This window comes from Carcharhinus amblyrhynchos, chromosome 7, assembly GCF_965287045.1.
Source record: "Carcharhinus amblyrhynchos chromosome 7, sCarAmb.v2.hapA, whole genome shotgun sequence".
Lineage (NCBI taxonomy): Eukaryota > Metazoa > Chordata > Chondrichthyes > Carcharhiniformes > Carcharhinidae > Carcharhinus > Carcharhinus amblyrhynchos.
Genome location: NC_137330.1, coordinates 125,004,354 through 125,020,136, shown reverse-complemented (window position 1 = coordinate 125,020,136; position 15,783 = coordinate 125,004,354). Strand labels below are relative to the sequence as shown.

General features: G+C 45.2%; 1 protein-coding gene across 4 annotated transcripts in view; it reads right to left on the bottom strand.

The window, feature by feature from the left end:
• Positions 1 to 15,783, bottom strand: part of tjap1 (tight junction associated protein 1 (peripheral)) — a 164,012-nt gene that overhangs the window by 53,479 nt on the left and 94,750 nt on the right. For all 4 annotated transcript variants that reach the window (XM_080193095.1, XM_080193093.1, XM_080193091.1 and 1 more), the window contains 2 exons: positions 15,043 to 15,204; positions 3,718 to 3,784 (listed from right to left, as the gene is read on the bottom strand). In XM_080193095.1, coding sequence (XP_080049221.1) covers positions 3,718 to 3,784; positions 15,043 to 15,204 — 229 coding nt within the window. The remainder of the gene's footprint in view (positions 1 to 3,717; positions 3,785 to 15,042; positions 15,205 to 15,783) is intronic.

Sequence of the window (15,783 nt, the reverse complement as noted above, 5' to 3'; positions counted from 1 at the left end):
GGAGCAGAGACTTCCCTGGGAATTATAGACCAGTGAGTCTTACTTCTGTAGTGGGCAAGGTTTTAGAAAGAATTATTAGGGATAGGATTTATAGTTATTTGGAGAGTAATGAATTGATTAGAGATAGTCAGCATGGTTTTGTAGCGGGAAGGTCGTGCCTTACTAACCTTATTGAGTTCTTTGAGAAGGTGACCAAAGAGGTGGATAGGGGTAAGGCAGTAGATGTAGTATATATGGATTTTAGTAAGGCGTTTGATAAGGTTCACCATGGTATGCTTCTGCAGAAAATGCAGATGTATGGGATTGGTGGTAATTTAGGTACTTGGATCAGGAATTGGTTAGCAGATAGGAGACAGAGGGTGGTGGTTGATGGTAATTATTCATCATGGAGTTCGGTTACGAGTGGTGTGCCTCAGGGATCTGTTTTGGGGCCACTGCTGTTCGTAATCTTTATTAATGATCTGGATGAGGGTATAGTTGGGTGGATTAGTAAGTTTGCTGATGACACCAAAGTCGGAGGTGTGGTAGATTGTGAGGAAGGGTGTCGAAGTTTGCAGGGTGACTTGGACAGGTTGCAGAGCTGGGCCGCGAGGTGGCGGATGGAGTTTAATGCGGAGAAGTGTGAGGTAATCCATTTCGGTAGGAATAACAGATGTGTTGAGTATAGGGCTAACGGGAGGACTTTGAATAGAGTGGAGGAGCAGAGGGATCTAGGTGTATGTGTACATAGATCCCTGAAAGTTGGGAATCAAGTAGATAAGGTTGTTAAGAAGGCGTACGGTGTCTTGGCGTTTATTGGTAGGGGGATTGAATTTAGGAGTCGCAGCGTCATGTTGCAACTGTACACAACTCTGGTGCGGCCGCACTTGGAGTACTGTGTGCAGTTCTGGTCCCCACATTACAGGAAGGATGTGGAGGCTTTGGAGAGGGTGTAGAGGAGGTTTACCAGGATGTTGCCTGGTATGCAGGGGAGGTCCTATGAGGAGAGACTGAGGGATTTGGGGTTGTTTTCACTGGAAAGAAGGCGGCTAAGAGGGGATCTTATAGAAACATATAAGATGATTAGAGGTTTAGATAGGGTGGATGGTGATAGCCTGTTTCCTCGGATGGAGAAATCTAGCGCGAGGGGGCATGGCTTTAAATTAAGGGGGGGCAGTTATAGGACGGATGTCAGGGGTGGGTTCTTTACCCAGAGGGTGGTGAGGGACTGGAATGCCCTGCCTGCTGCAGTTGTAAATGCGCCTAGTTTGGGGGCGTTTAAGAGATTGGTGGATAGGTTTATGGACGAAAAGGGATTGGTTTAGATTAGTGGGTCAATGTTTTTTTTTAAAAAATAAGACTGGTCGGCGCAACATTGTGGGCCGAAGGGCCTGTTCCGCGCTGTAATGTTCTATGTTCTATGTTCAACCTTCGTCTTTCCAGGGAGAAAAGACCGAGGTCCCTCAACCTATCTTCATAAGGCACACTTCCCAATCCAGGCAACATCCTTGTAAATCTCCTCTGCACCCTCTCAATCGCTTCCACATCCTTCTTATAGTGAGGCGACCAGAACTGCACACAGTACTCCAAGTGGGGTCTGACAAGGATTTTATAAAGCTGCAGCATTATCTCCTGACTCCTAAACTCAATCCCTCAATTGGTGAAGGCTAGTAAACCACATGCCTTCTTGACCACATCCTCCACCTGCGAGGCCGATTTAAGAGTCCTATGGACCAGGACCCCGAGGTCCTTTTGATCCTCCACACTGCTAAGAGAGCTACCCTTGGTGTTATATTCCTTCATCCCACTGGACCTGCCAAAATGGACCACTACACATTTATCCGTGTTGAAGTCCATCTGCCAATTCTCCGCCCAGTCTTGCATCCTATCTGTGTCTCTCTGCAACTTCTGACATCCCTCCAGACTATCTACAATACCACCAACCTTCGTAGCATCGGTGAACTTACTAACCCATCCCTCCACTTCCTCATCCAGGTCATTTATGAAAATGATGAACAGCAAGGGTCCTAGAACAGATCCCTGGGGCACTCCATCAGTTATTACAAGAGAGGAAGTGTTAGGTGTATTAAAAAGCATTAAGGTAGACAAATCCCCAAGGCCCAGTGGCATTTGTCCCAGATTACTGAGGCAGACAAAAGATGAAATTGCTAGGCCTCTAACACAAATCTTTGTTTCCTCGTTGGCCACAGGTGAGGTCCCAGAGGATTGGAGGACAGCCAATGTTGTCCCGCTATTTAAGAAGGATAACAAGGATAACCTGGACAATTATAGACTAGTGAGCTTGATGTCAGTGATAGTGAAATTGTTGGAGGAGATTATAGGGGTAGGATCTATACACATTTAGAACTGAATGGCTGTATTAGTGACAGGCAGCTTGGTTTTGGAGAAAGTAGGAGAGAACACAGCAGGAATAGGGGTTGGGAAAAAGCAAGAGAACAGCAGCAAGACTCCAAATAAATTCAAAATATGAGGTGACAAGAAAACAGGAAGATGGTTGGTTGCTGATTTTTTTTCCTCGTTATCTTTCAAAATATGCCTTTACGAATGGAGAATGTCAGAAATTGTAGGCTTTTATTTAGCAGCACAACAAATATAGGGGAGATTTAGGAGCACAAAGTTTGACAGGATAAAAAGCCGAGACATCACAGTAAAGTGCTAAGGTGACTGGCTGCAGACTATTGTTGCTCTTCTGTGTTGAAACAACTGGCAGATTAAAAAAGAGGAAAATATTAACTGTTGATAATGGGTAAGAATTGAGTAGCTGGTGAGTTTTATCTTTTGTTAGGATTCATTCGTATTAGTAAGCATTAGCAATAGCAATTAGGTTTTATTTACACCTGTAATGTTTACAGGATTTGGTAAGATTCTAATGAAGGGTCATCCAGACACATAACATTGGCTCTATTCTCTCTCCACAGATACTGTCAGACCAGCCGAGATTTTCCAGCATTTTCAGTTTTTGTTTAAGATTCATTAGAATTGGCAAAATTTATTAACAGTAACAGATGGACTAATAGAGAAATGGCAGGGTTGCTCTGATCCCTTAAGCGCACAAATCATGTTGAAGTTCACTTGCACCCACCAACAAACTCAAAAGATGAGTTGATGCATTGAAGCTTCTCTGAACACATTACCCTGGTAATATGAACTTTGATACCAGGCAAAATGCACACAAAACACTAAGAGATTAACAATTTAATTACAAAACAATACAATTTCATTCAGATAATGAAGAGAAGTTGAATAAAATGAACTATAGTGTATTATAAAACATTACAAGATATAATATGATAGCCAGGTACGTTTAGAATCATAGAACCCTACAGTGCAGAAAGCGGCTCTTTGGCCTATCGAGTCTGCACCGAACACAATCCCACCCAGGCCCTAGCCCCATATCCCTACATATTACACCCACTAATCCCTCTAACCTATGCATCCCAGGACACTAAGGGGCAATTTCTTAGCATGGCCGCACATTTTTGGACTGTGGGAGGAAACCAGAGCACGCGGAGAAAACCCACACAGACGCAAGGAGAACGTGCAAACTCCACATAGACAGTGACCCAAGCCGGGAATCAAACCCAAGATCCTGGTGCTGTGAAGCTGCAGTGCTAACCACTGTGCTACCGTGCCGCCCCTGGCACTCCGAGTGCAGTATAATGGCAGCAAATGCTAATTCCGTTTCAAATAGAGAACTCACTGACAATGGTAACTCACCAAGGCTTGCAGCTTGTCTTCCAACTCCTGATTAACTCGCTGGGATGCAGTGTAACTGTTCTGTAATCTAGAGGCAGACAAAATTAAACTGACTTCAGCTTTTACACACATCATAGTCAATTACTGATGCACAAATCCGTTCACTCTTGCAAATGAGTGGTGGATTTTAGATTTAACTGCTTAAAGGAGAAAAAGGAAGCATTTGTCAAAGCTAGGAGGCTGGGAACACCCTAAGCAAATGTGGAATACAAGGAAAGTAGAAAGAAACATAAGCAAGGAATAAGGAGGGCTAAAAAGGGTCACAAAAAGTCATTGGCCAGGAGGATTAATGAAAATCCCAAAGCTTTTTATACATATATGAAGAGCAAGGGAGTAGGCAGGGTGAGGGTTGGCCTATTCAAGGAATCTATGCGTGGAGTCAGAGGAAATGGGCAAGGTGTTAAATGAGTACTTTGCGTCAGTATTCACCAAAGAGAAGGACTTGGTGGATGAGTCAAGGGAAAGGTGTGTTGATAGTTTGGGTCATGTTGAGATCAAAAACAAGGTATTGGGGTTCTGGAGAAGCATTAAAGTAGACAAGTTCCCAGGGCCTGATGGGATATGCTCCAAAACATTAAGAGAAGCAAGGGAGGAAATTACTGGGCCTTGAAAGAAATCTTTGTTTCCTCACTGGCTGCAGGGGAGGTCCCAGAGGATTGGAGAATAGCCTTTGTTCAAGAAGGGTAACAAGGATAATCCAGGTAATTACAGGCCGGTGAGCCTTACATCAGTGGTAGAGAAATTATTGGAGAGAATTCTTTGAGACAGGATTTATTCCCACTTGGAAATAAGTGGACGTATTAGTGAGAGGCAACATGGTTTTGTGAAGGGGAGGTCGTGTCTCATTAACTTGATCGAGTTTTTTGAGAAAGTGACAAAGATGAAAAATGAGAGTAGGGCAGTGGGTGTTGTCTATATGAACGTCAGTAAGGTCTTTGATAAGGTCCCTCATAGCAGATTGGTACAGAGCATGAAGTCGCACAGGATCAGAGGTGAGCTGGCAAGATGGTTACAGAACTGGTTCAGTCATAGAAAACAGAGGGTAGCAGTGGAAGGATGCGTTTCTGAATGGAAGTCTGTGACAAGTGTGTTCGTCAGGGATCAGTGCTAGGACCTTTGTTGTTTGTAATATCTATAAATTATTTGGGGGAAAATGTAACTGATTTGATTAGTTAGTTTGCGGATGACACAAAGGTTGGTGGATTTGTGGATAGCGATGAGGACCATCAGAGGATACAGCAGGATATAGATCGGTTGGAGACATGGATGGAGAGATGGCAGATGGAGTTAATCTGGACAAGTGTGAGGTAATACATTTTGGAAGGTTGAATACAGATGGGAAATGTATAGTAAATGGCAGAACCCTTAAGAGCATTGATAGCGAGATCTAGGTGTACAGGGGCAAAGGTCACTGAAAGATGGAGAAGGCATATGGTATGTTTGCATTCATCAGCAGTCATGCTGCAGCTTTGTAGAACCATAGTTAGGCCGCACTCGGAATGTGACGTTCAATTCTGGTCGCCACGCTACCAGAAGGGTGTGGAGGCTTTGGAGAGGGATGTTGCCTGGAATGGAGAGAATTAGCTATGGAGAGAGGTTGAAGAAACTTGGTTTGTCCTCACTGGAATGACGGAAGTTGAGGGGCAAATTGTAGAAGTCTACAAGATTATGAAGAGCATGGACAGAGAGAATAATCAGAAGCTTTTTCCCAGGGTGGAAGAGTCAATTACTAGGGGGACATAGGTTTAAGGTGAGGGGGGCAAAGTTTAAAGGAGCTGTACGAGGCATTTTTTTTTTACATAGGGTAGCGGGTGCCTGGAACCCACAGCCGGGGGAGTTAGTGGAAGCAGATACGATAGTGACTTTTAAGGGATGTCGTGACAAATACACGGGTAGGATGGGAATAAAGGGATATGGTCCCTGGAAAGGTAGAGGATTTTAATTCAGTCGGGCAGCATGGTCAGTGCAGGTTTGGAGGGTTAAAGGGCCTGTTCCTGTACTGTCATGTTCTTTGTTCTACCAGCCAGTGTAACAGGCAGCTTAGTGTCTAGAGAATAGGAGGGCAGGGTGGAGGCAGATTTCGAAAAACAGCACTGGGCTCAAGTCTGAGCTTATGAATGAGAACACCACAGAATCTAACAGAAAAGGGTACTGGGCTGCAATACTTGTTTCTTTTATTACTTGTCCTTCACAGATAGTGAGTGCTGCTGCCTTGGCTAGCATTTAGTGACCGTCTATGACTGCCCTTGAGAAGGTGGTGGTGAGCTGCCTTCTTGAACCATTGCAGTTGATTTTTTAAGTAACTTCACTGCAGTGTTAATGTAAGCCTACCTGTGACATTAATAAATAAACTGAAACTTTTATTTGGAAGATGTGTCTAGGGCGGTGGATAGTGGAGAGCCGGTGGATGTGGCCTTTCTTGATTTTCAGAAGGCGTTTGACAAGGTACCTCACAAGAGGTTATTGCAGAAGGTCAGGGGGCATGGAGTTGGGGGTAGGGTGTTAGCGTGGATAGAGGATTGGTTGTCAAATAGGAGGCAGAGAGTGGGGGTTAATGGGTGCTATTCGGATTGGCGGATGGTGACTAGTGGAGTGCCCCAGGGGTCGGTGCTGGGGCCTCAGCTATTTACCATTTATATAGATGATCTGGAGGAGGGAACCGAGTGTAGGGTGTCGAAATTTGCTGATGACACCAAAATTGGTGGAAAGGCAAATTGTGCGGAGGGTGGGGAGAGTCTACAGAAGGATCTAGATAGGCTGGGCGAATGGGCCAGGAAATGGCAAATGGAATTTAATGTTGGCAAGTGCGAGGTGGTCCACTTTGGTAGGAATAACGGTAGGAAGGATTATTACTTATGTGGAGAAAAACTGCAGCAGGCGACGGTGCAGAGGGACCTCAGGGTCCTTGTGCATGAGTCGCAAAAACCCAGCTTGCAGGGGCAGCAGGTGGTCAGGAAGGCGAATGGGATGCTGGCCTTCATAGCAAGGGGGATTGAATATAAAAGTAGGGAGGTCTTGCTGCGGCTGTATAGGGCATTGGTGAGGCCGCAGCTGGAGTACTGTGTGCAGTTTTGGGCGCCGTACTTACGCAAGGATATTTTGGCCTTGGAGGGAGTGCAGAGGAGGTTTACTAAGCTGATGCCGGAGTTGAGGGGGTTGAGCTATGAGGAGAGGCTGAATAAATTAGGCTTGTACTCGTTAGAGTTTAGAAGAATGAGGGGAGATCTCATTGAGATGTATAAGATGATGAATGGGATGGATAGGATAGAGGTGGAGAGACTCTTCCCTCTCAGAAAGGACAGTAGGGCTAGGGGGCACAGCCTCAATATAAAGGGGGGACGGTTTAGAACGGAGTTGAGGAGGAACTTCTTCACTCAAAGGGTGGTGAATCTCTGGAATTCTCTGCCCGTTGAAGTGGTGGAGGCTACCTCGCTAAATATTTTTAAGACGCGGGTTGATGGGTTTTTGATAAGAGAGGGGATTAAGGGTTATGGGGAGAGGGCGGGAATGTGGAACTGAGCCACGACAGATCAGCCATGATCTTATTGAATGGCGGAGCAGGCTCGAAGGGCTAGTTGGCCTACTCCTGCTCCTATTTCTTATGTTCTTATGTTCTTAAGACATGCACGCACAGACCTGTTAAATAGGGAGTTTCAGGAATTTGACCCCACAACCATGATAGAATGGTGATATATTTCTAATTAAGATGGTATTCCCATGCATCTCCTGCCCTGGTTCCTCTTGGTACTAGTGATCATAGGTTTGAAAAGTGCTATCAAAGCAACCCTGGGGAATTGCAGCAGTGCATCATGTAGATGGGTCAGTGGTGGAGGGAGTGAATGTTGAAGGCAGTGGATTGGGTCTTGGTATTGGATTGTGTTGAGCATCTTGAGCACTGTTGGAGATGTGCTCATCCAAGTTAGTGGACCCTCCTGGCATATGTCCTGCAGATGGACTGACAGCCTCTGATCTGCTCTCTGATGGCTGATCTAATTCAGTTTCTAGTCAATGGTTATTGCCAGGATGTGTTAACGGAGGATTCAACGATGATAAAATATTGGAAAGTTAAAGGGAGATGGTTGGGTTGTCTCTTGTTGGAGATTGCCATTTCCTAGCATGTGTATGGCACACATTACTTACAAGATTGATTTTGATGATCAGCCATGATCAAAACAAATGGCGGAGCAGGTTTGAAGGCCTGAATGGCCTACGCCTGCTTCTATTTTCTATGGCTGCATGGTTTCCTCAAATGCTCTGGTTCCCTCCACAGTCCAATGATGTGTAGGTGGATTGGCAACATTAAATTGCCCCTTAGTGTCCAAAGATGTGTAGGTTAGGTGGATTAGCCATGTTAAATTCATGGGATTAGGGGGAACAGGGGATGGGTGGACCTGCGCAAGATGATCTTTTGGAGAGTCGGTGCGGTCTCGATGGCTTGAATGGCCGCCTCCTGCACTGTTGGGATTCTATGAGGAACATAGAGAGACTGGTCAGTTTAAGCCTATACTCCCTGGAGTTTAGAAGAAAGACAGCAGATCTAATTGAGGGGTACAAGGTGATAAAAAAGTTGACAAAAAAGTTGATAAAGGAGGGTAGAAGAAGCTAATGAAGCTGGGCTAGTGCTTAATATAAAAAAGGATAGCAAGAGTTTTTATAAATATATAAAAAGGAAGAGGCTGGCTAGGGTGAACGTTGGTCCCTTAGAGGATGAGAAAGGGGACCTAGTGGTAGGGGATGGGGATATGGCTAAGGTCTTGAATAACTTTTTTGTTTCTGTCTTCACGGAGGAGGACGTGAATAATTCGCCGGGTGTTAGCGATGGAAAGGTGGTAGGACTGGAGGGTCTTAATGACATTACTGTTACTAGAGAGGTGGTGCGCGACAGACTGGAGGGGCTGATTGTGGACAAGTCCCCAGGACCGGATGGAATGCATCCGAGGGTTCTGAAAGAAATGGCGGAGGTTATAGTGGATGCCTTGGTGGTTATTTTCCAGACGTCGCTGGATTCCGGGGAAGTGCCGGAAGATTGGAAAACGGCTAATGTTACGCCGTTGTTTAAGAAGGGTGCCAGGCAAAAGGCGGGGAATTATAGGCTGGTTAGTTTAACGTCTGTGGTAGGTAAAATGTTAGAATCCGTCATTAAGGAGGAAATTGCGAGGCATCTTGAAGGGAATTGCTTGATAGGGCAGACGCAACACGGTTTCATTAAAGGGAAGTCGTGTCTGACAAATTTACTGGAGTTCTATGAGGATGTGTCTAGGGCGGTGGATAGAGGAGAGCCGGTGGATGTGGTCTTTCTGGATTTTCAGAAGGCGTTTGATAAGGTACCTCACAAGAGGTTACTGCAGAAGGTCAGAGGACATGGAGTTGGGGGTAGGGTGTTAGCGTGGATAGAGGATTGGTTGTCAAATAGGAGGCAGAGAGTGGGGGTCAATGGGTGCTATTCGGATTGGCGGTTGGTGACTAGTGGGGTGCCCCAGGGGTCGGTGCTGGGGCCTCAGCTATTTACCATTTATATAGATGATCTGGAGGAGGGAACCGAGTGTAGGGTGTCGAAATTTGCTGATGACACCAAGATTGGGGGAAAGGTAAATTGTGCGGAGGGTGTGGAGAGTCTGCAGAAGGATCTGGATAGGCTGGGCGAATGGGCCAGGAAATGGCAAATGGAATTTAATGTTGGCAAGTGTGAGGTGGTCCACTTTGGTAGGAAGAATGGTAGGAAGGACTATTACTTACGTGGCGAAAAACTGCAGCAGGCGACGGTGCAGAGGGACCTCGGGGTCCTTGTGCATGAGTCGCAAAAACCCAGCCTGCAGGTGCAGCAGGTGGTCAGGAAGGCGAATGGGATGCTGGCCTTCATAGCGAGGGGGATTGAATATAAAAGTAGGGAGGTCTTGCTGCAGCTGTATAGGGCATTGGTGAGGCCGCAGCTGGAGTACTGTGTGCAGTTTTGGGCGCCGCACCTGCGCAAGGATATTTTGGCCTTGGAGGGAGTGCAGAGGAGGTTTACTAGGCTGATACCGGAGTTGAGGGGGTTGAGCTATGAGGAGAGGCTGAATAAACTAGGCTTGTACTCGTTAGAGTTTAGAAGAATGAGGGGAGATCTCATTGAGACGTATAAGATGATGAATGGGATGGATAGGATAGAGGTGGAGAGACTCTTCCCGCTCAAAAAAGACAGTAGGACTAGGGGGCACAGCCTCAAGATAAAGGGGGGGCGGTTTAGAACGGAGTTGAGGAGGAACTTCTTCACTCAAAGGGTGGTGAATCTCTGGAATTCTCTGCCCGTTGAAGTGGTGGAGGCTGCCTCGCTAAATATTTTTAAGAAGCGGGTTGATGGGTTCTTGATAAGAGAGGGGATTAAGGGTTATGGGGAGAGGGCGGGAAAGTGGAACTGAGCCACGACAGATCAGCCATGATCTTATCGAATGGCGGGGCAGGCTCGAAGGGCCAGATGGCCTACTCCTGCTCCTATTTCATAAGAACATAAGAACATAAGAAATAGGAGCAGGAGTAGGCCATCTAGCCCTTTGAGCCTGCCCCGCCATTCGATAAGATCATGGCTGATCTGTCGTGGCTCAGTTCCACTTTCCCGCCCTCTCCCCATAACCCTTAATCCCCTCTCTTATCAAGAACCCATCAACCCGCTTCTTAAAAATATTTAGCGAGGCAGCCTCCACCACTTCAACGGGCAGAGAATTCCAGAGATTCACCACCCTTTGAGTGAAGAAGTTCCTCCTCAACTCCGTTCTAAACCGCCTCCCCTTTATCTTGAGGCTGTGCCCCCTAGTTCTACTGTCTTTTTTGAGCGGGAAGAGTCTCTCCACCTCTATCCTATCCATCCCATTCATCATCTTATACGTCTCAATGAGATCTCCCCTCATTCTTCTAAACTCTAACGAGTACAAGCCTAGTTTATTCAGCCTCTCCTCATAGCTCAATCCCCTCAACTCCTTCTTATGTTCTTATGTTCTTATGATAAGGTCAAAGTAGACTTGGAGGAGTTAGTTCTTCTTGTAGGGAAATCTAGAACAAGAGGTCATAGTTTTAGGATAAATAATGGCAGATTTAAAGAAGACATGAGGAGAAATTGATTCTCTCAAAGGGTTGCAAGTCTTTGGATGCCAGGACATTGACTAAGCTTAAGGAAAAGGCAGACAGATTTTTATTCGTAAAGGTTTGAAGGGCGATGGTGACAAAGGGGAGTTGAGGCTGAGATGAGATCAGCCATGATTGTACTAAATACCGGAGCAGGCACACAGGCAATTGCCTTCCCCTGCTCTTAGTTATGTTCTTACTGTCACCACACAGTTCAGCTCCTTTGTCCATGGTTGGAGAAAGGCTTTAATGAGGTCAGGAGCTGAATGACCCTGGCAGAACGCACTCTGTCAGTGAACAGGTTATTACTAAACAAGTGCTGCTTGATGATTCCTTCCACCACTTTAATGATGATTGGGAGTAGACTGATTGGACAATAATTAGTTAGGGGTCTGGGAGGAGGGGGGAGGTTGGATAGGCTACGCTTGTATCCGCTAGAATTTACAAACACAAAGCAGAGTAAGAGGTGATTTGATTGAAACACACAAAATCCTGAGGGATCTTGACAGGGTCGATTTGCAGAGGATCTTTCCCCTTGTACAGTCAGAGATATTTGTAGCACAGACACAGGCTTTTCAGCTCAGCTCATCCATGCCAATCAGGTTTCCTAAACTGAACAAGTCCCATTTGCCTGCACTTGGCCCATGTCCCTCTAACCTTTTCCTATCCACGTACCTATCCAAATGTCTTTTAAATGTTGTAACTGTACCTGCCTCTACTACTTCCTCTAACAGTTCATCCCTGTGTGAGAAAAAGTTACCCCTCAGGTCCCTTTTAAATCTTTCCCCTCTCACCTTAAACTATCCTATAGTTCCCAGGCTTTTCCCTGCAGCCCTTTTTAAACAAAGGCACAACATTTGCCACCCTAAAATCTTCAGGCACCTCATCCGTAACTATCCACGATTCAAATATCTCAGCTAGGGGGACCCGCAACTTCCTCCCCAGCCTCCCACAACGTCCTGGGATATACTTCATCAGGTCCTGCAGATTTGTCTACCTTGATGTGGTTTAAGGCTTCCAACACCTCCTTCTCTGTAATATCTACACTCCTCAAGCCACCAATATTTAATTCCCCAAGTTCCCTAGCATCCATGCTTTTCTCAACAGTAAATACTGATGAAAAATATTCACCCATCTCCTGTGGATCCACACATAGGTGACCTTGTTGATCCTTAGCAGGCCCTACTCTCTCCCTGGTTACTCTTTTGCTTCTTATGTATTTGTAAAAGCTCTTTGGATTCTCTTTTACCTTGTCTGCCAAAACAATTTTGTGTCCCCTTTTTGCCTGCTTTCTCTCTTAACTCTCCTACACCCCCTATACTCTTCAAGGGATTCACCTGATCCCAGCTGCTCATGCATGTCATGTGCCTCTTTCTTCTTCTTGACCAGGACCTCAATATCCCGGGGCATCCAAGGTTCCTGACTTCTGCCAGCCTTGCCCTTCATTTTAAGAGGAATGTGTTTACCTTGAATCCCGGTTAACACACTTTTGAAAGCGTGCCACTTATCAGACATCCCTTTGCCTTCCCATAGGCTCCCCCAATTAATTTTTAGGAGTTCCTGCCTGATACCATCAAAATTGGCCTTGCCCCAATTTAGAATTTTAACTTTTGAGGCAGACCTATCATAAGAACATAAGAAATAGGAGGAGTAGGCCATCTAGCCCTTTGAGCCTGCCCCGCCATTCAATAAGATCATGGCTGATCTGAAGTGGATCAGTTCCACTTTCCTGCTTTCTCCCCATAACCCTTAATTCCCTGGCCTGTGAAAAACCTATCTACCCGTGACTTAAATATATTTAGCGAGGTAGCCTCCACCACTTCAACGGGCAGAGAATTCCAGAGATTCACCACCCTTTGAGTGAAGAAGTTCCTCCTCAACTCCGATCTAAACTGTCCACCCCCCCCCCCCCGTTATCATTCTCCACAGCTATCTTAAAACTAATCGAATTATGGTCACTGGTCCCAAAGTGATCCCTCACTAATACTTCTGTCACCTGCCCTTCCTTATTTCCCAAGAGGAGATCAAGTTTTGCCCCCTCTCACGTTGGACCATCCACATACTGGATGAAAAATTCCTCTTGAATAGAACATAGAACACTACAGCACAAACAGGCCCTTCGGCCCACAAGTTGCGCCGATCATATCCATACCTACCAGGTCTATCTATAACTCTCAATCCCATTAAATCCCATGTCCACATCCAGAAGTCTCTTAAAAGACCCCAGCGAGTTCGCCTCTACCACCACCAACAGCAGCCGCCACTCACCCACCACCCTATCAGTGAAAAACTTATCCCTGACATCTCCACTGTACCTGCTCCCCAGCACCTTAAACCTGTGTCCTCTCATAGCAACCATTTCAGCCATGGGAAATAGCCTCCGAGAATCCACCCTACCTGTACCTCTGGACATCTTATAAACCTCTATCAGGTCGCCTCTCAATCTTCGTCTCTCCAGGGAGAAGAGACCTAGCTCCCTCAACCTATCCTCATAAGGCATGCCTCCCAATCCAGGCAACATCCTTGTAAATCTCCTCTGCACCCTCTCAATAGCTTCCACATCCTTCTTACAGTGAGGCGACCAGAACTGCACACAGTACTCCAAGCGGGGTCTGACAAGGGTCTTATAAAGTTGCAGCATTACCTCCCAACTCCTAAACTCAATCCCTCGATTAATGAAGGCTAGCACACCATACGCCTTCTTGACCACATCCTCCACTTGCGAGGCTGATTTAAGAGTCCTATGGACCGGACCCCAAGGTCCTTCTGCTTCTCAATACTGCTAAGGCTCCTACCCTTGATATTGTACTCCTGCATCCCATTGGACCTGCCAAAATGGACCGCTACACGTTTACCCGCGTTGAAGTCCATCTGCCAACGTACCCAATATATCCAACAAATTTCTGAATATACCCAACAAATTTCTCTCCATCCAACCCGCTAATACTATGGCTGTCCCAGTCAACGTTGGAAAAATTAAAATCTCTGACTATTTCCACCCTATTTTTCTTAGAGCTATCTGTAATCTCCTTACATATTTGTCCTCAAATTACCGCTGACTATTTGGAGACCTATAGTACAGCCCTATCAAAGTGATTTCCCTCTTCTTATTTCTCAGTTCCATCCATACAGACTCGGTGGCCGAACCCTCAGGTATATCCCCTCTCAGTATGGCCGTGATGTTTCCTTCATCAAAGGTGCAACTCCCCCTCCTCTTTTACCTCCTGCTCTATCTTTCTACAGCTTCTGTATCCTGGAACATTAAGCTGCCAGTCCGATCCCTCTCTTAGCCATGTTTCAGTAATTGCTATAATATCCCAGTCCCACGTACCCATCAATCCCCTGAGTTCATCTGCCTTGCCTGTCAGGCCTCTTGCATTGAAATAGATCAGTTTGATCTGGACTTCCCTTGCTTTCTGTCTGGCCTTGATGTAAGAGAAGTCACTCTCACCTCACCTCTGGCATTCAGCTCTTTTGCCCATGTCTGAAGCAAGGCAATAATGAAGTCAGGAATGGAGTCGTTCTGACGGAACCCAAATTGAATAAGCAGGCTATTGTGTTTAAGTGCCATCTTATAGCACTGTCAATATCTGCAGTCACTTTGCATAAGTGCTTGTGGAACTGAGGGCTGTTACAGAGATATCAAGCAATAGCCTGAAATCCCAGTCATTTCTTACTGTGTAATCCTCTAATGTAGAGATCAATACTGTGGCTCATCGCTGAGTTGGGCCCAGTCATTACTGGATGAATGAAAGGAGATAAAAGGGTTAACATGTTCTATAAAAACTAATTTACTGGTACAGCAGAATAAATATATCATGGCCCTTCTTTTACCTGAAAGATTGTGCATCAGTCTATTATTAAGCAGTGTTCCAAAACAGGGCTACAAAAATATAATGATAAGCACAAGCTCAAGCTACACACTCCAAAAACTATTGAAGAATTCAGTTTCAATAAGTAACCAAGCATGGTCTTGTTAGAGATCACCCGCTAGAAAATCTAGCCTTTTATTACTTTTGTCTGTACATAGTCATGAGAACCCTTCAGTCTAAAAATTAGGCAAGCAAAATATTTTTCAAAAACAACAAAAAAAACTTGACATTGCTAATATTTGATTTGATTTCTCTTGAGCAATGTATAAAGAATTTCACCAAGACATTGTGAAGTGCCATTATTTGAGTTGCTGACCTGCGGAATTTGTCCTTTAATTTATCCATCTCTTCCCGGGCATGGCTTAGTTCTGCTTCAAGGTAATGCCGACTGGATTCAAAGTCAGTCTCCACCCTTTCCAACTTGTTTGTGCTGTGAGTCAACTTTCGACGCAACTCTTCATTCTCATGCTGCAATTGCCTGTTTTTTTAAAAAAGATTAAAAGTACTGAAGAAATTTATTTGAACTATAACATAACAGGTAAAAGAAACATCATTACTCAGAACAGCAGTTGAACAACCAGTCAGTAGATTAATGAACATGTAATGAGGGGATACAAGACAAATGAAGAAAGATGCAGGTTCAAAGCCAGGGAGCCTCAGGGAAGGTTGGTATCTTATGGACAAAGAAATGGTGGAGTGAAGGGGGAACGAAAACAAGAGGCAATTTCAATACAAGACTATGATCTGGAAGTTGCACCAAGAGGAACAGAATTGGCTTGCTCTCTAAATGCTGTATTGATCACTGGAAATCAAGTGGGATGCACATTATTTCTCCTGACTCATTCTGGAGCATAACATAATAGCCATGAGTCACATGTAGTTCAAATCCCAGATAGTGACATTTGAATTGAACTAAAATCTGGAAGTAAAAGTCTACTGCTGATCATGAAACCATTACTGACTGTCATAAAAACCCATCTGGTTCATAATGTCCTTTAAGGGGAGGAAATCTACCATCCTTACCTGGTCTGACCTACATTTGAGTCCAGACCTACAG